Source organism: Aythya marila (genome assembly GCF_965140915.1).
Source record: "Aythya marila genome assembly, chromosome: 6".
Taxonomy (NCBI): Eukaryota; Metazoa; Chordata; class Aves; order Anseriformes; family Anatidae; genus Aythya; species Aythya marila.
The window spans coordinates 12,693,245-12,716,930 of NC_139047.1; the positions used below are offsets into that span (position 1 = coordinate 12,693,245).

The following is a 23,686-nucleotide window of genomic DNA, read 5'->3' on the forward strand; positions in this document are numbered from 1 at the left end:
TAAAATGTACCCATGGCAATAAACAGTTATTCTTTTCTTCCAATGCTTTATTTCTTATTGTCTATGGCAATCCATGTAAAAGTGTTTTGTGTCTGTAGTAGTACTTTATAACAACAGGAAAAGGAACTTAGGGAGTGTGAGAGAGCATCTGACCTGAACCAATAGGTAACTCTGTTTTAGGGCTTTGGCAAGTTTGCAGATGTTCCTTTTATTCCTCAGAAAGTGTGGGGTTGGGAATGGTGAGCACCAACTGCAGACAGAGACTGCAGGAGGAGCTGAAGAGTGCAATGGCTTGCCCTTAAAACATGGCAGAGCGAAGCCTCATTCCATGTAGGAACTCCAACCTCTTTTCTTTGTACTAACAAACATGGGCTATTCCAGTACCCTGCCTTCTCCCAGGCTCTAGGACTAAAGGGATGCTGAAGCATGTTTAAGTCACCTCCTTAGGAGCTGATTTGGGGCCCTTATGCTATCTGGGGTGCCCTTAGCAAGAGGAATAGTTGAGTAACCAGCCTGCTTCTCTTAGCCTTGGTGTTTGGGGGTGGAGTGGGGTGAGAGGGAAGGGAAGGGAAGTGCTGCTGTAAGACATGGGTGTTGTGGTTTAACCCCAAGGCAGCTCGAAAGTAGAAAAGGCTCTGTGTGTCTTTCTTTTTTTTTTTTTTTTTTGGCCTGGGCACTGAAGGCCAGACCGGTGTAGGACTAAGGCGCCATAGCAGTGTTTTTTCTTAATGTTGCTGGGTCTGTATTGAAGTGCTCTAAGGAATCTGCTCTGTACTGTTAAGTGTAGAGCAAAAGGCTGCAACTGGAAAGGAAAAGGCAAAATGTTTCTTGTGAGTTGATACATGTCTGCCAAGCTGGAACATTTCTGGATTCATTGTTAAGAAGTGAGTTTATTTAATTGAGTCCCCTTCTGGGGAGCACTTTATCTGGTTTTGGATCAAGAACAACATCAGTTTCATTCCACTCAGGATCCTTCGGGTAGACCCAAGGGTGCTGGACGAGGGGTTCTCAGAGAAATGAGAGTCACTGCTCAAGGGAAATACTGCTACAGATAAAATACTCAGCTCCACAAATACTTCCTGAGCCTCTGTTCCCTCTGAACCAGAGCACTCACATTCTATTTCTGGGAAAGACGCTTTTGTTAATTGGATTCATCACCTCAGCCTTCTAGAGGAGAAGAAACATAGAAGGGTGGGCCCTCTCATTCAATTCCACGAGCTCAGTAAAGCTCTCTGTGTCCTTTTTAGGCTATGAATAATCTTTACTTCACTGTACTGCATGATGTATTCCCCTGACAGCTGATGTTCGTGTCTTCAGTGGGTCTCCGTATCTTATGAATGGATTTAATTCAGATGGGCTGTAGAACAGATCAATGGACATTTGCAAAAGCAGACTTTTATCAAGGAAAATTTATTCTTGAACTCATAGCTGCGAAAGATATTTCAAATAAAAAATAGTTGTGGGTTTTTTTGTTTGTTTGTTTTACCAGAAAAAAATACCGACAAAATATAAGCAAATGCTGAGATTGTCGGGCTATAGGAATAGGGAGTAAGAAGAGAGAAAAGTTGAATGGTATCTCATGGGTATCTCTATTTTGAATAAAGGCATAAACATCTGTGCAGAGTTGCTCGCTTGTATTTGCTTCCTCAAACTCTCCAAAGTGGTTTACCTGGTTTACATTAACAGTTAATAGGCACTGGCTTATAGTTGCTCAGCAATGCAAGCATTTTTACGGATAAAAATTAAGTTCAGCATTGAAACTGAGAGGCAGCAAGGTATGATGGTACTTGCTGCATATTGCTTGCCTGTAGATTCCATGGGCACATGAATGCAACATTAAACTTGCTAAAATTATCTGCATGATAAAGGAGCTAAAAAAAAAAAAGCTTTTAAGGAATACTCTTAGCTGAAAGTTTGTTTTGCTGAATTGGGTTCTAAATTATCCCAGCTTTGTATGAAATCAAGCCAAGTGACAGCAAAAGCAAAACTTAGGATCCTTGAGGGGGAGGGTGGGAATCCCAAAGGTCGGTTAGTTTGTAAGTCTGCTTTACATGGGAGAGACTTGATTTATTTATTTTTAATTATTTTTTTCTCCTTCAAAATCCACAAAGGTAAAATGAAGATCTAACTCCCACTTATACCTTTGCAAATTCTCTTTTAAGCAGGAGATTAAACTGCTTAAAATTGGCTCCCTGACAAATATACCTAAGAGCTTCTTGGAAATGAAATACTTACGCTCAATCCAAAGCCTGTTTGTGGATATTTTTTATTAATTTTTAAAATGGTAGTTAGAGGGCTTTGAGTCAGAACTCTGAATTTCACTACTGCCTAGTAAAGGACAGTGAAAGCCTCTGAATACAGAAAGTATATGAAGAGTACACTAACTATTTCAAAAAATTAATTTCAGCTGGCAAGTCATATGGGCTAGTGAGCAGTCTGTATCCCATCAGTAGGAACTTGATATTCTGTAAGTAGAAAGAGGGGCAAAAGTGTGTGGGGGAAAATCTTCACCAAATGCTTTGCTCGCACCTATACCTCCACCCAGGCTGGCGTGTGTAACTTGATAAATAGTCTGTGACAAAGTGCTAGTGTTGTAACAAAGCGTGGTTCTTACACTTTCAATGTCAAATGTATTTTGTTTTTTCCTCTCTCCTGTGTCTGCTTTCAAAATGTGGGCAAACATGCATGACATATGCAAACGTGGACAGCCTTTAGAGAGGACTGTGCTTGTCCTGCTTGGCTGATTACATCTGTGTGCAGCAAGATCTCTTGTTTTTGGAGGATGCAGGTATCACAAAGATGCCTTGCCTTCCAGCCCTTTTAGCTGAGGGATGGAGTACATACTGCAGTGTCCTCCTGAGCAATGTAGGTGTTTGTCCCACTATACCTATGGCATTGGATGCAGCAAGAAACCCAAAGATGAAGTGTAATAAAGTTGCGAAGACCACGTGTCTGTACTTGCCAGCAGAGTAATGAGAGCTCTAACTCTATTTCCACAGAGCAAACCTCCAAGCAGCCTGTGTTTCTCCTTTGCTACAGGTCAGTCTCCTGCACAGAGCAGTGCTTTGTTTTCCTGCTCTCAGCTTCCACTTACTGCGTCCTGGTTTCTGAGCAGTTTTTCCTGAGCCCACAGCTGTAGCATGAGTGCTCTGCCTTCCTTGCTGAGGGGTTCTTGCAAGCTGCTCACAATAAATAGTTTATGTGGCTGCTGAGGATAGATAGATAGATGTTCATATTGGCAAGTTGTGGAGGGCATTGTTGTGACTTTGTCTGGGAACCTGCCCTAGCTAAAGTCAGCAGCCAAATTCCCAGGATGGATTTTACCCCCTGTGCTGGGGTTTTTATTGGAATAACTTGAAGCTGATGGCTGAATACTGGTGGGTCTACTGAAGCACTGGTTGGGTGGTTGTGTTTAGTTAGTTTGTTTGTTTGTTTGTTTTTGTTTTTTGCTGTTGTTGTTTCCAGCTCAGTTTGCTTAGAGTTGCATCCTATCTTTGACTTCATAGTGCCATTCTTGCTGCTCAGGTGGGTCATCTGAAGGCAGCAACTCTTTCCTAGTATTGTACAGCTTTGGCAGATCACACCAGGGGCTTAGTGCCTACTCAGTGCCCTGTTTCACAAGATCATTATTTAAGCCCATTAGCGATGCTAGCCAGAGGAACTCTGGAGGCACAGCCTTGAGGTTGTCCCTGTCAGCAGATGACATGGGCTAGGATCCCCCACATCTACTTAAGCTCTCCTGTTAATGTCACACTCCTAATCAACTTCTTAGTTTCTCCTGTGACACAAGCTGGTGGGTTGAATCTGCAAAAAGTATTTGACCCTGCACTGGTCTTCATGATCCTCTGGACTTTTTACTCTGATTAAATGGCCAGCAGGAAATGTGGTGGACAATAGTTTGTGGTGGGTGGAAACTTAACCAGTTCTAACTAGTGGAGATATATTTGCTTAAATGGAGATGTCTTCAGTGTTATACGCTATTGGTGATGACCTGGAATGTCTTCGTAGAGCTAGCAGACACAATATGGGACCAGCAGGAAGCCTGCGTACTTGTAGGCCAGGAACTGGAGCCCTCTGGGACTCTCTGGGATGGCCCTGGCCTTGCTTGAGAAGTGGACTCAAGCCCCTGATGGCTTATGCAAGGTTTGTGGTGCTCTGCTTCTGCTGTTTTCCTCTACCAGCACATGGTTCTGTGCTCTGCTGGATTTGATGAAGTCTGAGAACTGTTGGTGAAAGCAGTCCTGTGGAGGTCTGTAGTTCAGACTTTGACTTCAGGCACATCTATTACCAGCACTAGATCAAGTCAGCTGTGCCTTTTTCTAGCCAACTCTTGAAGGCCTCCAGGAATGATATTTCAACAGTCTCATTGGCTACCTGTTCCAGTGCCATACCGTGCTGCTGGTGGAAATTTGTTTTCCTACTATCTAGATTGAGTTTTCCAATTTGTGACTGTTGTCCCTGTATAGCAAGAAGAATTTGGCTGTTATCTTTGCAGTTAAATGAACAGATGTTACAGACATCTATTAAATCATTCTTCAGTGTCCTCTTTGCTAGACCCAACCAGCTAAGCTACCTCAAACTGTCTTCACATGCTTTAGGCTCCTGTGTGAACGTTTAATAGTGCAGTCAACAAAGGGCTTCAGTATCTCACCTGACAGCTTGTCACCTTCTTTGGCTGCACCTTAGCCAGTTACAAGCTGCAACGCTCAGGTATTTCTTTCCTGGTGCACCCTGTATCTCTCCTTGCCTACAACTTTAGAAGGCAACATTTTCATTCCTGATAAATCCTGTCTTTAAAACTGCCTAGAATGTGAAATCTTGTAAAGGATGATTTGAATGCATGGACTTGTGGCTGTTCTGGAGTTTAGAACACAGGGGCTTGTGGTATTTGTCTGGAATACCTCTGTGTTTTGCCTGTTGCTACTAATTGGTACTTGCTTTTGAATATTCAGACAAACACGCATGCAGATCTGTGAGCCGGTGTGCAGGTAGTACTGCACGTAAGCAAATTGGGTCAAAGTCAATCTGATGTTTTATATTTCTTGATCTGCATCAATCTCATGCTAGGTGACTAGTGGAGTAGCATGCAAGCAATTCAGTCTGTTTTGTTTGTTTTCCCCATTTGTCATCAAATCGGTTTAACTCCTGTTCTGCTTTTTCCACTGTGGCAGATAAATAGATCTTAGCCCTTAGAGGTTTAATTCTTATTGCTAGATCTTCTCGTCCTGTTCCAGGAGTGTGAAGGGACTCTGGGTATTAAGGTCTTTTGAATCACTGGTAAATTTTGGACTTACTGTAAATGGGTTGAGTGTGCATTCTTCTCCGTGGGCTTCTGCTTCCACTAGAAGGAGTGAGGAACTGCCGAGGAGCTGCAGGTCACTTTATTAAAAATGATCTTTAATAAAGAGGTTGTCTTATCTCTTCTTGTCTACCAGCTGCTAAATGTGAGCAGCTCTGTCACCAGTAGCATGTTTGGGGCCTTTTCCCAAAATTAAATTAGTCATGTTTGAAGTGGCTTCATCAGTGACACTGATCTAAAATAATCTGTGAAAAAGGTAATATTTCTTGCATCAAATGTAGTTAACACAAATTTTGAAAATACATCCAGAAGAGGTATTTTTTAAGTGCAAACTCAGGTATGTTGATTAGAAAATTAGTGTATATTTTTTTGAAAATATAGTTTGGTGACATGACACTAAATGCAAATGACCTTTGTAAAGAATATGACTATAAATATCCCATATTTTATCTAGATATGCTAAAACATTCCAGGAAAATAAAAATAAACCCCTTTGGTTAAGGAACACGTTAAAAGCTCACTATTCTTGTCTTATGGGCAGGTTGTCTCCCTTTAACCATTCAGTGTAGTTTTTAGAGAAACATTCTTTAATTTTAATGACATTCAAAATAGTTATATTCATACAGCTATTAGCTTCTGAATGAAGAGATGTCCCTGTCATTGAGTGCTGCTCTGATACCTCCATGGTCAAGAATAAAGGCATTAGTTCTCCCTGATTTTCCTCTCTCCTTCCTCAAGTATTCTCAGGCACTAAAAAAACCCACAACTCCAGGAGTTGTAGTACAAGCTCTGTTAGTCAGAGTAGTTAGACCAGACAAAAAAAAAAAAACAACAAATTTTCAGTAAGGAGCAGTATGATAGAGGCAGATGAAGCGTTGTTTTTTATTTGTTATTACTTAGTAGCTCAGTTCACTCTGAGAAGGCCTTTGAAACCCCTCTTTCTTTCACAAACATCCTTTGAAACGTATTCTCAAAGAGATGTTACAAAGGTGATACTAGAGTGGAAATTCTATGTAGCGAGTTTATCTTTAAATCAGCTCTTGAGCATCTGGAGAGATTCTACTTTTATTTAACAAGGTCTTCTTCATTAAACATGCCTAAAGAGCAGCATACTCTGTGAAAAGGTATTATTTTGAATGCCTCTGTGCAGGGTTGTGAAAACCGTATTAGGCAACTGGCTCTGCCTAAAATCAGAGCTCTCTGGTCTAGGTGCTAAAGATCACGTTTGAGTAATGTGGTTCGTGTCAAAGAGATCTTGTGGTTGAAGTGGGGAACACCCAGCCAAATCAGGAAAGAAAACTGAAGCAAAATAAAATGGGACCTGAATCTTTTGCCTACCTGTCAAGCCCTCTGATCCAACAGCTTGTAGTCAGGATCCTGCTATGTAAGGGAATTGTTCCCTACTTCCCGTGAATGAGGCAGTTTTGAGTCTTTGAGTTCAGGGCCTCCTCATTAAACAAGGGAGAATTTAAAATCTTTAATTTCCTGAAGCTTTTCAGTGAATGCTGTAGGGTACTATAATAGTTCCAGTTTCTTGGAACTGCTTTCTCGTTACACAGAAATCCTAGTCAAGCATGTATTGTCTGTAAACTATGCCATTGTTAACAGTAACTTCATAATGGAGCAAGTCTTGCAATAGCAATATAGGGTTCAGATGTACCTGAAAAGAAATAGGGGAGAAATGAATGATTTCCAAACAAACAGGCTTGCTTGTGCACTATGTCTGCATCCATCTGATTTCATTGTTGTGCCACCCTTACTTTTAGAGCGGGGCACATTGACAAGGGAATAGGTCTGGGGAGGAAACAGATGGTCAGAATATGTCAAATGCCTACATAAATGTCTAAGTGGAGTACTGAGGCTTAGACTGTTGTCCTTGTATTATGAAAGTAACTTGAGCTTTCTCTTTGAAAGTGCTGATCGATACTGCTTAACACTACTGCAGGCACTGCTGTAGCAAGTTCTCTAGAGTCATTCTCTATATAGTTGTTGGTGTGTTTGGGAGGAAACTAGACTGCTCTAAACAATAATTTGGGAAGAGATTCTTGTTAGGAAGACAAACACGTCTCTGTTTACATAAGCTGCAGAGATGGCTGGAAGCATACTTTGTGTGGCTGCGCTAAGGCTGCTGTTCAGGCCTTGCCAAACATAAGTGCTGCAGACAGATGGAACTCAGTGTCCCTAATGCTGCTGCCGTGCAGCTTGGCACAAGCACCGGTGGAAAGTAAGGTGGGTGTTGTGCCAGCACAGCCCGGGCTCTTCCTTCGGCTTGATAGCAAAAGGTGTCATTCAGCACAGGCCCCGTTTCCATTGTGCAAGGGTTCTTAGGACGCTGTCCAAGGTGGGTCAAAGCTGCAGTGTCAGAAAATCAGCTGCTGCTTCTAGTGCCATTTTCTTCTGCAACCCCCTGGGCACCCCTGCAGCACTTCTGCTGGAGCAGGCCTGTAGCTCAGGTAGCCCCGAGGCTGGGGAGGAGTGTGCTCATTGCCCCAGGGAGTGTCACGTCTCCTGTCTGAGCTCCTCTGTGTCAGCTGGGTGACAAGGAGGGTTCTGGCAGTGAGCAGGGGGTCCTGCCCTCCCTCCTGCCTGGGTGAGGCCCTGGCGCTTTGCCAGCAGCACAGGAAGGTGGTCTTGCACGGGGCTGTGCCCAGCAGCCTTCTGGTGCACAGGGCTTCTTCCTCTGGGCACTCGTTGCAGGTCTGTAGCAACTGGGAGCGCCTCCGGGAGCTCTGCCCCCTGTGAGCTCACACAGTTAGCTGGGGGTAAAAGTTCTCTCTCAGTGAAGAAAATGCCTGTGCTGTTACAAGTCCTGTCACTTAGCTGTGCTGCAGCTCCACGAGGCGTCCTGCTGCTGTTGTTTGCATTGGACACTGGTGGCTGATCTGTTCTGGAATACTGGATGTATGTCTCTGGGAATACTGGAGCTTTCATGTAGTAGTTAAGAACGTTTCAATGTTCTGGAGCATCCTAATGTGTATTGAAGAGTCTCTTCTAAAGAGTGGATACATGGTGGATATTTAAAACCTCAGCCTCGATGGTCCAGAGACCAAATCAATGGGAAACAATCTTGAATTATTAAGGTCAGTGCATATTCTGTTTCTTGGAAATTCTCACAATTATACCTCGGATCTAATGTGTGAGGGCAAAATGCTTGAGGGTATGTGGAAACAAGTTTAGCACAGCTGCCATGAAGTCCTTGTTTTTCAAATTCTCCTGTATTCTCTGAAACTTAAGCAATGCAAACAGCACTAGGTTTGAGTTAGCCAGGTGCTTTTAATTCCTGAGAAGGAAGTGGTCATCATTTAAGCTGGAAATGGGAAACCAGTCAAAAATGCTGTTCGCTTGTGTCATTACTTAGCTGGACGCTGTCCAGGTTAGACTGCGGAGACTCCTCCCTGCAGGAGAGGGGAAACTGATGTTAGGGACCCACAGCACACAACTAGCCTGCAAAGTGAGGTGTGTGCCATGTGCTCATTCCTTGGTCCTCAGTTAAAAGCATGGCTTTAATAAACTGCCTTTCTCTCTGGACTTTTCTGTGTTCAGGAAGTTCTGTGCAGGACTGCAAGCAATAGACAAAACCTGCAGATTAAAACTTACTACTTCTCGGTCCCAAAAGCAGATTCAAAGTTCATAAACTTTGGTCTGATGGCTGAGGAAATCAGTAAATGTATGATATGTGAACAGTTTGGGGAATTTTTTCAAGTGGTGCAGTGTTGTGCTTGTGAAGCCTGAGAACTGGACTTGGACCAGGAGAGTTGTTCTGGTTTCTGCCTCTGCCCAGTTAAGTGTCACGTAAAGGGGACCGATTTCCCTGGGTCAGTGCATCTGGCTAAACCTGGCCTCTGGGGTTGCAGGAGACTACTGGGGGATGGGGACACCTCCCCAGGCTGTGCGATGGGAGCTGGGTACGGCTGTGCTTGTGAAATGGAGGTAAAAACCACAGAGTTGTTTCATGCTTTGAGTTACCAGGCTGGACAAGGCACGTACTACAGCACAGCTTGACATGCTACTAGTGGTAAAGTTGGGGGGCATCCTGCAACTTATGAAAAAAAACAAGCTATTTTAAAAGACAATTGTAACAGGGATTTTAAGCAGACTGGTACATGATTACTGTGTTTCTGCAATCAGAGTATTCGGAACGATGTTGCCTTCAGCAGTGCGCAGTTGCTCAGAAGTAACACATGAAGGGGATGCCTGCACTAGCCTGATAGAGTCCTTGTACTTACCCAGAAGCCATGTTATCTTCTTGCATTACATGCTTCCACTGAATAACTTTTTCCAAAAACCAAACATCTGCAGATGCGCTGCTTTGCTTGCTGAGCTCTGAACATAACTGTAGTATGTGCAGCTTTAAGATAATCTCATTGTGTGACCTTTTGCTTTCAATAGTGTTGGTTTTAGCATTATTAGTTAATAAAATTTCTAGTTATTTCATTTTTTTTCTTGAAGCTTTCTGGAGGCACTTAAACAGTCTCTATTGTATTCCTGATGAATCATGTTTAATTATTTTTTCAGCTCTTGTGGGTAGGAATCTATAATAAATGAATCTGGAATAAAAGAGGGTTTTTCTGCTTTGTACAACATGACTTGCTGCTGCGTTTTGTTGGTTTGTTCTTGACAGTAAGATCACTCTTCAATATTTCTTGGTGTATTAGTGAAAGGTTTCTAAATTTTAAAGAACAATTCATGTTTCTTGCAAAATCAAAAGCATTTATGAATCTCTGTTATTGCTTTTGTGTTTGTATGCTGCAAAGGGCTTAACTCCTATCTTAGGACTGACTGTCTACTGTAATTATAGCAAGAATGTCTGCATGGTAATATTGTTCATAGACAAATCCTTCTATGTTCAAATGACAGGAAATAAAAGTGGATGATAGATCCATTAATGATAGTTTTCCCTTGCTCTGCACTTCTAAATGAGCGTGCTTCCGTATGTAACTGTGGCAGGACTAAGACAAGAGACTAATTTGTTTCCCTGTCTGGAGCTGGAGAAAGCAGAATTAGTCAGGGGAGGGGAGATGGATGGATGGACGGAGTTTCTTTCAATAATCCATTAAAATTATGACCATAGTATCTACCGAGGCCTTTAAAACATTTTTTTTTAAATTGCTTCATTTAGACTTCAATTATTCAGATTTTTTGAAATGTGAAAGGCTCTCCTCAACTAACTAATGCATACAGCTTTCCTTCAACTCACTCACTGAAGGGGGGCCTGAAGCAGGCACAAAAACCCCCCTTCCCTGCCTGCTCAACACTGTGCTCTGAGGCTTGAGCCCCACCTGTGTCAGAAAGCGTGTGCACAACATCCTCTTGCAGAGGGACCCTTGCTGTGAGATGTGACAAAGTTTGAGATCTTCAAGTCAAAGTAAATTCCTGTCAGTTTCCACTGCTGTAACTGTAATGTTATAAAATTAAACAAAAACTGAGAGAATAAATAAGGAAAAAGTGATTGAAAATTAAAAACTCCTCCATTCCATGTTCATGATGTTTTTAATACTCATCTTGCTAAGATGCAGAACAAAGACTATTGAATTTCCATTCGTTAGCAGCCAACAAGATATGAATGAGTATTAACCGCAAACAAAAAATGATTTATAACATCAAGTTGTGCACTAAAAAAAATAATTACAAATCACTTTTAAAAAAAGAATAACCGTGGAAGCAATAATGAATATAAAACATGATTAAGTAGGCTTAAAACATAACTTCAAGTATTCTATGGCATTTCCTCAGACATTTGTCTTGAATTTGTTTGTGCAATACCCATCTTTGCATAGTAAAGAAAAATTAGTTAAATTCCAGCCTTAAGTAATCTGTTTCTTTTAACATGCACCTATACGTCTGTTAATTTGCCTAGCAGACTTCTCTTTTAGGAGGGTCAGATCAATTCAGTGAGATCATGCAGCAAACTGGAATGAGCTATAGTTACCAGTTTTTCTGTTCATCTGGAGAAGAAATAATGAAGCAAATGTACAGTGGGCAAAATGCAAACATTGCTGACCATGTCTTCTTTTGATGGCGCTGTGATGAACAAATTAAATGTGTATATACTTTCCAAAGCACAGCAAAGACATGATGTAGAAAATCAACACCTAGCTAAAACAGCTTTTATTGTCTAATACCGCAGAAAGCACTTCAACCTGGACCCACTCTGTGCCGTGTTATCACTTACATTCTGTACACACGGGGCAGAAAGCGAATGTGTTCTTCCACATACAGGCAACGGCTGGTGAGTGGAGCATAAACTAGGTCAAGAAATCATAATTCCTATGAAACTGCTGGTGTAAATTAAAAGTTACTCCAGCACTGAATATATGTACATAATATTTGGGGACCACTGTGGTCTGATTTAAAACATCACATCGCACATTTACAATGTTGTTTGTGAAATGCTCCTCAAAGGTTTATTACACAGGTAGCTTACATATATATTCAGTTGATTTATTTCATTTTTGGTAACAATTGATATTTCAATTGCGGTTACACCTACTCTGGGAGCAGAACTCTTAAAGTTGGGGATTATGTTCCCAACAAAACTAAGTTTAGAGGCCGTTAATATATTTGCAAGTATTTTTGGTTTGCCATAGAATTATTGTTACTAACTTAATTCTGCTTGAAGTCAGGCAGGAATTTTTCAGAATATGATTTATATTATATGTCAATATTGACTACCTGTGTGCAGCACCTTTAATCCATAATGTAGTAAGTGTTTAATGTGATTATGTTAAAGCTGTTTAGAAACATTTAATAATAACTGTCAACCAAAACAATACATTGTAGTTCTCTTGTGAGACTGTTGGATCCAACATCATAATAAGAAATATAACTGAAATGAGAAAGGTTTTCTTCTTTATTTTTTTTAGTAAGTCACAAGAAATCTGCAGCATTATTTCTGACTGTTAAAGCTTACTCAAGAGAGATTTTCACTGAACAAAGATGGAATATGTTGTAAAAGTGGACTTCCATAGTTACTAATATTCAATGTTTAAATAAAAAAAATACAGAAGAATCTTTAATTCTGATTATCTGTTATAGCAATTAAATTTTCAGGCCACTTCACTTACATAATTTATTTCATGTAAGTTTTAAATCAAGATAAAAAGGGTGAGCCAGACCTTACAGATCTGTGCTTTAAGGGAGTCCTAAACTAGCTCTCTTCATACCTTTCTCATGTCAGATATACCCAGGGTAGCCTGGTTACTACAGGAGCAGTACTGCTGCTCTGCAAAAATCTGTTTGTACACAAGGTATACCAAAAAAAAAATAACAATAATTACAACACAACCTCCCCCTACAATTATATGGGGTTTTTACACATTTTGTTACTAAGTATCAGTAGCAAAGTGTCAAAATGCTAATTTTGCATTATACCTGGAAAAACGGAATGCATCAAGGAGATACAGGGAGTGAGTCAGAAGCGTCAGTCATCTTTGCAAGTTGGTTTTGGTGGGCAAAAGGGAAGAGAAGAATAACTTGCTCCAAGCTGTTCATATTTTTAGTGTTTTAAGGCTTATTTAAGTTTTTATTTCACAGAATCTAGACAAAAACACACAAAGCTATAGTTTAAGAAAAAAAAAAAAAGCTTGGCACTTCTGTGATTAATTTGAGGGTGTCACTTTCTGACATGGTATTACGGAAGATCTGTCAAAAAACAGCCAAAATAAGAAGTAATCCAGACTTATAGTCAATACATAGATATGCATTTACACACTTTCATTGTTTTTGGTTTCAAGCATTCAAACATTAGACCATGTATGTTTGGTGTCACAACTCCCTGCATCTGCATGCTATTCTCTGCCTTTTTTGAGCAAGCCCAGAACACTTGCTGTACAACATGCTACAGAAAAAAGGGGGAGCAAAGAAAACAAAAACAAACCCAACATCAAAAATAGATTTACGTAAAGAATAGAACCTTTTTATACGGAAATCCTTTTTCTCTCTGTATATATATAATCTGTGAAAATGATACATCAAAATCTTATTTCCATATTTACACTTTTTCCTTCTTGGAAGAACTACATCCACCACTCAATAGCTTCTGTACCCAACAGGCTCCTGGCCCAGGAGACCAAACAAAGCAGACAGCGAGCTCATAGAGCAGGGAGCTCTGAAGTCCAGTGACAGAGCACACCGTATGGCTGTGAGGTTTGCCAGAGCCTGGTACCATCTTTCCAGTGTTTGGTATTTATCGGGCTGCAGATTCTGCTTGGGGTCAGCTTGTTATGTCAGTTGTTTGTGATGTGAGCCATGCAGGTTACCCTTTTGTAATTAGCTCCTCATGCCACTGGAGTTTGTTAAGAAAAAGGAAGTCATGCGAACTCAGGTGAAGTTAGAGTGCCAGCAGGCTGGGAAAAAAATCTTTCGCTATTTCATTATTTTGGAATAGTTCTCTTATTGTACTTGGTCTGTGTGTCTCCTCCTTTGTTTGAGAAAAGGAAAAAAAAAAAACAAACTGATTGTGAAACTGCTTGTAATGCTTATCACTTAATGTTAACAAGAGAAAGGTGAATGGAGGAATTATTTTGAACTTATCTCCAAAAAGGACAGTTTTTATCTTCTCATTTCCTAACATCCCAACATTGTGGTTGTAGCTGTTGTTTTTTTTATGTTCTTCCATATTGATTTAGTTCCTGCACAGCCACAGCAAAGATACCATACCCAAAATCCGGTAGTGCAAGAAGCAGCTTTTTGAATTACATTTCTTCAGATAGGGCCTTGTTGACTTGGATCGAACCTTCGTTTTTTGACATTTCTTCCAGGTTGCATCAAAAGGAGTAGAAAAGAGGGGTAGGAAAAAAAAAAAGCAAAACATTAGTTAGATATTACATGAACAAAGCCAACGCTAAGGTCATAGTAAAGTAAAAAGCTCACACTGTGTCAGCTTAACAAGTCACCTTTCCAAGAGGTAACAATTCAAGGAATTTGGTTGCAGGCTTCCTGTAGCACAGTATCAACTATTAATTTCCTTGTGAAGTTTGAAGATCACACTGGCATATGGAATTCAATTTTTTTTTCTGTAGCACTTCAATGCTCTAAATTTGTAGAAATGTTCAGACCATAGTAATGTTTGTCTACTAGGCCAAGAAAGCATGCATATACCTAAGTGCAATCAAGTCAATAGTAAATATGTAAGCACACAAAGACTTTAGTTCTCATAGCAGGTGCCCATCTTTGGTTATTCCAGAATTTAGTTTGCATGTTCTCATGCAAGGAAAACCTGAGAACCTCTGTGAGCATTTACCACACTATTGACCACAACTGCTGAGAATCTCAGTAAGGTGCAAAATATAGCAGACATTGCACTCGAAGGAGACTGGACAGCTTTACACATTGCACGGTCAGAATTTAATGTTAATAGTGGATAGCAGCCTGGTAGGTGATATCCAGTCTCCTACGATACTTGATATCCTATGTCAAACAGCAAGACACCACAAAGCAACAATAAAAGTTAGGTGCAACCTCCCCAGTATCTGGCTTTATGTGGGGCATCAAGCAAGGGGCTCATGCATTTAGTTCTCACATTGGGCATATGCACCACTACCGCCACCAAACTGACATGCAAAAAATATGAAACAGGAATTCATTAATTCCCTAAAAGCTACATATCATCCCCAGGATTTTCTAGTTTCTTCAGCCCGCTAGAAAGGCAATTTCAGCATCACTGCTGTCACATTAAATATACAATGCACAAAATTTTCCTAGTGGATTAAGACACTAATGCATGCTTGCAAAGGCAACTTCTTTTTGAGAAGACTGTCAAAGACTAGTAGGCATCCTTTGTTTTGTATTTTCTTTGGGTACCAGTGCCTGCATTTTTGTAAGGTGCATGCTTTGTAAGAATTGTTGGCTTTTGAGATATCACAATATTCATTTTTATTTTTTTTCAATCATTTCTCCTCTAGGAGTACTGTACTAACACTTCATTTGATTGAAGTTGACTTTACTTCAATACCTCAATCCATCCTCCTCTGTACTACAGTTAAATCTAAGGTAAGTTTTTGTTTTTATTTTTTTCAGGCCATCTTGTAGAAGCTGCATGGTAAGTAGTATGAATACAGTAACTTGGTTAAACGTGACTTAAAATGTGTTTTGCATATGCTTATCCTGCCTGTTTCAATGTGAGAAGGGTATCTGCTTCTTTTTCCCCGTCCCCCCTTTAAACACTGTCTAGGATACCCAAATTCAAACACTAGTGATGACCAACTAATTAGTCAATCCCTTAAAGCAAATAATCAATGCATGTAAAAAATCTGGATGACATAATTTGTCCTCTTACTCTAGGGAAAGTATCATGTTCTGGTTAGTTTTAAGTGCACAAGTCATTAAAACCTTGTACCAAATTACATTCTGTTATCTGAACTTATTTTAATTAAATCAAGTAAATTTTTTTTAAATTCTTAGAGCAAGCTACAGAGGCCAGATCTGTATTTCATCCATCTGAAATACACATCTCAAGGAATAAGATACTAATCAAATTATTGCCTTTCTTCACTTTGGATATTCTGCTATGAATGTTGTAAGAGGGGGAAGAAAAAAAACAACACCTGATGAACCAAAAGAACACTGAAGACATTAGCCTGAAACAGCCTCTGAAACACTGAGCATCACTTACAGTGCCTATATGGCAGCATAGTACATGTGCAAAGCATTAAGAACTTGCCACAGATCTCTGCTGCAGTCTTAGTACTTCACAGAAGTAAGCAGTCAGGTGCTTCCCTGACCTGCCTTAAAATGGCTGATGATTCAGGATGATTTTAATGCTACAATGAAGGCAGCAGTGTTTCTTAAATCAGCAAATAGAACCAGTTGCTATCTTCCCTAAGAAAATTAGAACGAACAGAAATGGAAATAGGTGATTTTCAAATCCTGGATATTTGCAGCCCACACCATTTTATAGCTATGTATTATAGTAGCAAAAGTTCTCACACAGTATTAAGCTAAACTTCAAGTAAGCTTCAGCAAAATCCTTTTGACTCTGATTCAATCACATTATCTAACTAGACACATCTCCAGGGCCTGTTTCATACACGTTGTTTTCTTGGGCCCGTGTCCATGCCCAGTCAGACAACAGGCAACTGTAGAATTTGTAGAACAGAGACTGTGAGTACTTGGCCCAGGACACAAGTGGCGCTGCTCTGCACTAGTGCGTGCTGAAAGCTGTTTCAAGCATAGTACTGATAGAGCCCAAGACACAAGTAAATGGATGTCTCCCTTAAAAAAATCAGTGGGGTATTTCAATGTATGACAGCAACTATCTGTGATACACGACTCCAACTGATTACTGAACTAAACTCCTTTTAAAATTCTTCCCTCTATCTGAAAATAAAACAAGTTTGCTGTCTTTAAACAGTGTATTCCGAGCAAACTGGGGCCATCTGTGGGGAAACCAAATAGCAGGGCAAGCAGAAGAGACCTGTAGGGAAGGCCACATAAGAGAATGATGCTGTTTCCTAGTTTGTTGTTTCATGTGGAAAATCTTTAAGCGTATTAACTACTTTTTGCATTTAACATTTTAATGCCTAGTTAAATAATGATAGTCAGACTTCCAGTCTGTAATCTGACCAGAAAAAAATCTCTAACAAAAACAAAATCATAGATGATTCTGAACCAAAAAAACATACTACACTGTAATATGATAAAGCATTACACTGCATAATATGGTTATTGTTACAAAGGAAAAAATATTTCAGAGAAGAAAAATGATTTTAAAAAAGGCTGGATATATGCAATAAATACCTTTCTGTAATCCTCTGCATTTCTTTTCCCCACTAATTAGGCATGTGGTTACACAGTCTATTACTTGCAAATCCTCTACTGAAGTATTTAAAGATTTGTCCCAAGCCAGTATTTTAATCATTTAAAATAGCCAATGCTTTCATAAGCATTCTTAAAGCATGGTTCAAATGCTGGTCAAGAAATTAAATAAATGACCCTTTTGCTATTAAAAAAAATAAAATTGAAATTAACAAAATGAGAGGCTAATATAAGTAGCTTAGAATAAAATGCTGACCTGCTGTTTATTGTACTAGTTTGGAAAAAAAATGTGAGAAAATACATAATTTGATTCTGATGCTGATGTTTATGTAGGTAGTGGCTGTATCTAGGTCATGATACATGCTTTAAGGCAGTGCTGCATGAAACCTACTTCCTCACAAGGTCTCCAATAGCATTCTTAGCACCTTACCTTGCATAAGCTTTTGGGGTCTACATGCATCTGCATGGACCAGACAAAAATATGGCATCTCTAAGGGCTAAGCAAGTTTTTAATTCAACCGTTAATGCTCCATTTAAAAAACAGAAAAACCTGGAGCTGTTTAGCTACGAAACAATTGCTGGAACTACACAGAATTGTACTTACTATCAATTCTTCTCTATCAGCCACTTACGCCTTGTGATATAACAAGAATCAGTTTTTCCAAGCACATTTACATCACTTTTACTAGCATTGATTCTTAGCACCATTACTTTATTACTAAAAACCGTCTTATTGTTAAAGTTGATAACAAAAGCATTTAATTGGCTTATATTACTGCAGTAGCTTTGCAAATGTACATGAATATATGCAATAAGCATATGTTCCTGAAACTGACATTGCAGCCAATGCAGAAGGCCCACATAAAAAATACTCTCATCATAAAATTGCCCTGTGTCGGTCCTGTATAAGATGCCATATACTGAAATCTTGCACAGACTTGCTACATCAAAATCAATGTCATGTTTCATTAATGCCTTATTTCTGTATACTGCCTAGCAGAGTTCCGACAGAAATATATAGGACTTCCTTTAATGCAGTCTAAACCCCAGCAGCTTTAAAAGTACTATGCAAAGCTCAACCGAAATAAAATCTATTTCCTAACAAGGTTTCCACTCACAGCTCTGCTTGGAGTTGCCTTTAACTCCAAACAACCAGAAAGGTTCAGTAAGGCTCTATGCACCCAAAGATGGTCAGACTTTTTTTTCCTTCCCTATTGCATCCACATGTCGACTTCATTAGAAAAACTAATCTAGAATTCATTCTTATAATTTGACTGTAAATTTTTACCTAATTTCTCTAAACTTGAATCAAGCCTATTTTTATGCTTCCCTTGCAATCCTCCCCCCCGGCCCAGTTCATGAACAAAATTTGCTTAGTTGCAGCTTACGTTTGATTTGGACTTGACACCACAGTACCGTATGTTCATATGAAAATCTGATAACCTGTGAAACAGAAATCACATCTCCCAGTTTGTAAAGCATTAGCTACCTTCTCTCATATTTGCATATCACTTGCTTAAAAAGGAAAAGTTAAAGTCCTTTATTATCCTCATCTGTCCCTCCAGATATATTTAAAGCAAAGTATCAGAGGGTCTGCATATGCAAGACCTCTTTCATATACAAGTTGAAAAGCCTCCAACCCCCAGAAGAAACATGCACTTCAAGCTGTGAGCTAGGCCAGGCCAGTGTTTTTGAGGTTCTGCTACAGAATGAATGCTTGTATTTGGTCTTTTGAGTATAGCAACTTTGAGACTTTTCCAATACAGATCCTCTATAGGTATAATGAGCTTTATATTTGGGTAAAAGATTGACAGCAGAATGCAAAGAAGAACAGGTGCTACAGTGCTGATGAAAAAGAGCTTCAGTCCAGGCCAAAGGCTGGTAAGGCACAAGACGGATAAAAAAAAAAGTTTAGAGTTTACCTAAAATTCAGAATCACCTAAAGCTTTTATGTTTTAATAGCTTGTACTGTGTTTTAAACAAATAATACATTTGTAATGCAATAAGTAATTTAGGGATAAATACTCTGTCTAGAAACTATATGACTTCTTGTTAAGCAGACATATGTCTGACGGCATAATACTAGCCCAAAAATACTTCTCAACAAACTATAGTTTGGTTAATTCCCATGGGAAGTTGCAATAGTGGTGACTCTGAGATTATCACGTTAGAAGTGCATACATTGTTGTTCTCAATTTAAAAAAAAAAATATTTTTACACAAGCCTTGCAGAAAATTTGGCTGTATTTAGTTAAAAAGGTAACTGCAGTAAAATGTAAAAATAAAAAACAATCAGTTCTTCATCTAACCTGAAAACTTTCTGCACTGCTTATATGACTTATTTAGGTAAAAGGACAACTCTATCCTATAGTTCTGCATTTTATAGGTTATGGTTGAAAAAAAATATATCTGTTAATACTACAGAGTATACTTGATATGTACAAAAAGTTTGTAAAAAGCTTAAGGTACAGACTGGACCTTTAGACATGAAATCTTTCGATCCACCAAATGGGAAGAATCCAAATTCCTTAATTTGCTAACACCGAAAAAGAATCCGAATCTGTCGCTGCATGTTCTAAAATACATACCTCATTTGCATCTCTCCTTTTGAACACAAATTTGATGTAGAAACACAATAAAAATGCATAAATACTAAAAACAATTATTTAACTATTTATAAATATGGAAAATATTTATCTGTCATAATATGAGACACAATGGTAAAGGTATGGGACTATATTAAAGCTACATTGTTCTGAGATGTCCTGTGGTAGCTTACAAATAGTGGAGACTGAACCAGGAGTATTTATTGTACACGAAAGTGGATTTAATTTATTTAACTGAGAAACTGTAAAAACAAAAAAAATAAAGCAGCTCAAGGTAAGTCTATCAGCAGGTATTAAAAAGGCTTATAAAGATCATATATATACACCCAGGGCTAAAAATTGACTGATGTTTTTATACATTTTTGTATTTAATCTTTTCTTACTGAAGTAAATGAGGAGCACCGAACACCAGCGCTCTGAGTCCTGCTAGGGACACACAGAGTTCTGCAGCTTGTGCCAGTGCCACGGGAAGCGCAGGGAGCACCAATTTCACCTGCTCCAGGCCAGCTCTGGGTGCGAGGCATGAAGCCCTGAGCAAGTGTTTAGAGAAATACTAGAATGAACGCAGCAGAGGCTGGGTCTTTCTGCAAACCCTGATACTGACAGGCAGTGCAACAGGAATGAATAATTGTCTTTTCCAGCAGTGTGTGCAAACTCTGTTTTCAGCTGGGCTGAAAGGTATTTATTTTGCTTCTATATACAGGTGTAATTAAGGTCACCAGACTCCATGCAAATGTAACAGTCAAACAGAAATAAACATTTTCAGGTGACCTCTGAAAGTGAACGAAGAGAGAAAATAATGTTCAGGTCATCTTTATGGTTTTTATATCTTTCTTCATCAACTAGGATTTTTTTTTCCTGAAGTCATACATGGAATATGAATATAGATAATATATAACATTATTTCAATTATTATAAAAAAATGATTATTGAGGAATTATGGCTTATTGTCCTATCATGACTTATTCTTAATTCATGTTACTGAAAAGCAATAGCAACTTGAATAGCATGGAAATTTACTTTTTTTTTTTGTGCTTCCCTGAATTGTAAGGTTAAAGCACTAGTTCTAAACTTAGATCTTTTTACCAAATATGGACCATGCATGCATATAGACCTGAGACTATAAAAAAAATCAGTAATTCAGTATCTTTGCACATGACTCTCTTTAATGGTCACAAGTAGAATGACTATGTTACTCTTGATAGCTATACGACACACTGAACTAGAAACAGGTGAGAACAGTTCTTACCTTTCAGGAGAGACTTTAAGGTTTCAAAGTGTTCTCTCTAAAGCTAAGCTGAAATATTATTAAAATTGTGATTCAGTAATAAAAAGCAAGCAGCCAGAAATGAAAGTTAGCTCTGGTATTTCTGAGACAACTGTTTCAGTAATGCATTTTTGTTACTCTAAACTATTTATGTACTGCCACCACTTACCGTTTTTCACTTAAAATAATATGTTATATGTTATATGTAAAAAAATAAAATAAAATAAAATAAAAATCAGTTTTAAAGTACTATTGCATTCAAAAATAAAAACTTCCCAAGAAATTTATCTTTTGGGAATTTTAACTACTGTATTCAATTGAAAGAGAACAACACTACTAACTGGAAATTTAAAAAAGAGCTTACTTGCTAATTGCTAGGATGAATTCATGAATGTTAAATTGTTTCTTTTATTGTTCTTCAACTTTGCACCCTGATGACATTGGCTGGTTTTGAATCCATTTCTTCCTCTTGTTCAGCACATGCCTAATTCTCTCTCTGTAAAACAGTTTGTTATTGTTTGTGGGAGGGAGTTACTTAAAAATCTTGTAGCAGGAACTCAAAATTTAGTGATATAAGCAAGAAATAGAAATGCCATAGCCACTGAAGAGAAGACATGCGGCATTGCTTACTTAAAGCCCCATCCTGTCCCCCCAAGGACAATAGCTGCTACCAGGATGGCACCAGCGATGGAGCCTATTATAAGATTGGTGGCACTAGGACCTGTGATAAAGGATTACGGTAAGAAAGACATAAGAACCAACCACTGTATTCACATTAAGTGAAGCAACTGAAGGGTAGTCAACAATTCAAGAAGTACAGACACCACACAAGGTGGTATCTGTAGACAATTTCAGCAGGCCCAACTTACTTTTAATAGCAAGAATGAACAAAGCTGTTGGTTTCTGCCCTGTGTGCTATGCTGACTTCTACCACAGATAGTATCTAGTATTAGACAGTAAATTCCATTGTGACTTATTCCATTATCTAGTAATAGAACTTTAACTGAGGACACTAAGAAATCTGTAAATTACCTTAACTGAAAGGTAACATTATAAATGCTATATGTTTTATGACTACAGCAAATGAAAAAAAAATCACCACCCTCCCCCATATTTTTTTTTTTTTTTAAGTAGACCCTGAAAGGTGGTAGACGTTTTAATTTGAGCTGAGAGCATCTAGCACTACTTGCTAATCAGAGTCCAGACTCCCTACCGTTAACGTCAATGCTAAATTTACAAACAATTGTTTGACAAAGGAAAGGATTATATAATAAGGAACAGAAGTTGACATAAAAGCTGTATTCCCATTAAGCTTTCCAAACATCAAAGCATCTCTTCATCATCCTCAAGAAGCTACTTAACAACAAAGTGGGGAAGGGTGGAGCAGGAAAAAAAGCAACAAAAAGCAGCAGCACAACATATATTTGTGCACTTTTCTGAAGAGGCAAGAGAACACCTAAATAAGAAATTCATAATTGACCTGTAAGTGCTCTATTTACACAGGGTGGAAGAAAACAGACAGTAGATTTGAGTATTTTACCGTTCTAATTGCTGTGCACAAAAATTACCTATTGAGTACTCTTTGATGTAAAGCTAATTGCATCTGAGCTCAAGACAAAACCAACACAACAGTTCTTTTGCAGCATATTGCACACTGTGTTTAAAAATTTAAATATCCAGGAATAGCCTTCAAAAACAGTTCTTACCTCCTATCCCAGTCTCTCAAAATCAACACTTCAACACAGCAATAAAAAAATTACTATTTTAAATGTTCTGAAGCTGAGTTTTGAAAGCTATTAGACAGCTAAAAGAAAAAAAGAAAAAGTAGCAGCCAGAGATCAGCAAAGGAAAGAGAAAGGGCAACTGCAATAGCTCAAAGTTTTAAGCTGTTAGGTCAGTATCCCAAAACCTTTTGTCCAGTTCCAGACACTGCAATAGGAAAATACCCTAAGTTTTAAAATGTAGCGGGGTCACCTAACTTCGTATCAATGCATTTGAATGTAAGATTAGCTAAAAGAAAACCATTTTTTTTCCTCAGATTGTGTTTGTAACATTCAGTGGTATGTAAGAATTACTCTGCAAACATGACATGAACTGATTCATGTCACTATACAATTCAGGAATTGAAGAGTATACAAATACTGCTGAAAGTAAGTATGATATAGCACTCTGAATTAGTATACACAAAAATCAGGTATACAAAAAAAAACCTTCCACTCAACTTTCATGGAAAACAAACAAACCAGATTTTGCCATGAACTTAAACTGAATAATTTCTTTTTTGAGCACTGTACATTTACTTCCAGAAGACTGTTTGCTACAATGAAGTGTAGCAAAATGGGGTTTAAACATTCTCCCAAATCTTTTCAAACATTTGCTTTAAAAATCATTTCCAGCAATTCATACACAGAGTATCCAGGAATATTAATAAAAGACTTACTTAGACTGAAAAGAAATAAGGTGAGCTTTACAGGTATGAGCAGTACACAGATTGGACAACAGTAATTAAAAAGGTAATTTTTCACAGTTTGGAAGAAAATATCTTATTTGGACTTACTTACCTTTAAAGTCACACCTGGCTCTAAATCAACAGGAATAAGCATGGTGGAGGGTACATGAATGCCATGTGACAGGCATTATACTCCAACTAAGACTTGCTATGAACAGTTCACAACTTAACGAGCTACTGTATTTCACTTGGATGTGCATCTTGCTTTGGATTTTAATCAGATTGCACACAACAAAAAGACTGAAAACACAG

The 23,686-nt window shown here is 38.7% G+C and overlaps 1 protein-coding gene across 5 annotated transcripts in view; it reads right to left on the minus strand.

The window, feature by feature from the left end:
* Nucleotides 1-10,799: 10,799 nt before the first annotated feature.
* Nucleotides 10,800-23,686, minus strand: part of ADAM23 (ADAM metallopeptidase domain 23) — a 73,543-nt gene continuing 60,656 nt past the window's right edge. For 2 of the 5 annotated variants that reach the window (XM_082763438.1, XM_082763436.1), the window contains one exon: nucleotides 10,800-14,051. In XM_082763438.1, the coding sequence (XP_082619564.1) occupies nucleotides 13,923-14,051 (129 nt within the window). In that variant the 3' untranslated portion in view covers nucleotides 10,800-13,922. Of the gene's footprint in view, nucleotides 14,052-18,441; nucleotides 18,497-20,575; nucleotides 21,647-23,686 lie in introns of those variants that run through there. The other 3 variants (XM_082763440.1, XM_082763437.1, XM_082763435.1) reach the window with 3 other exon arrangements.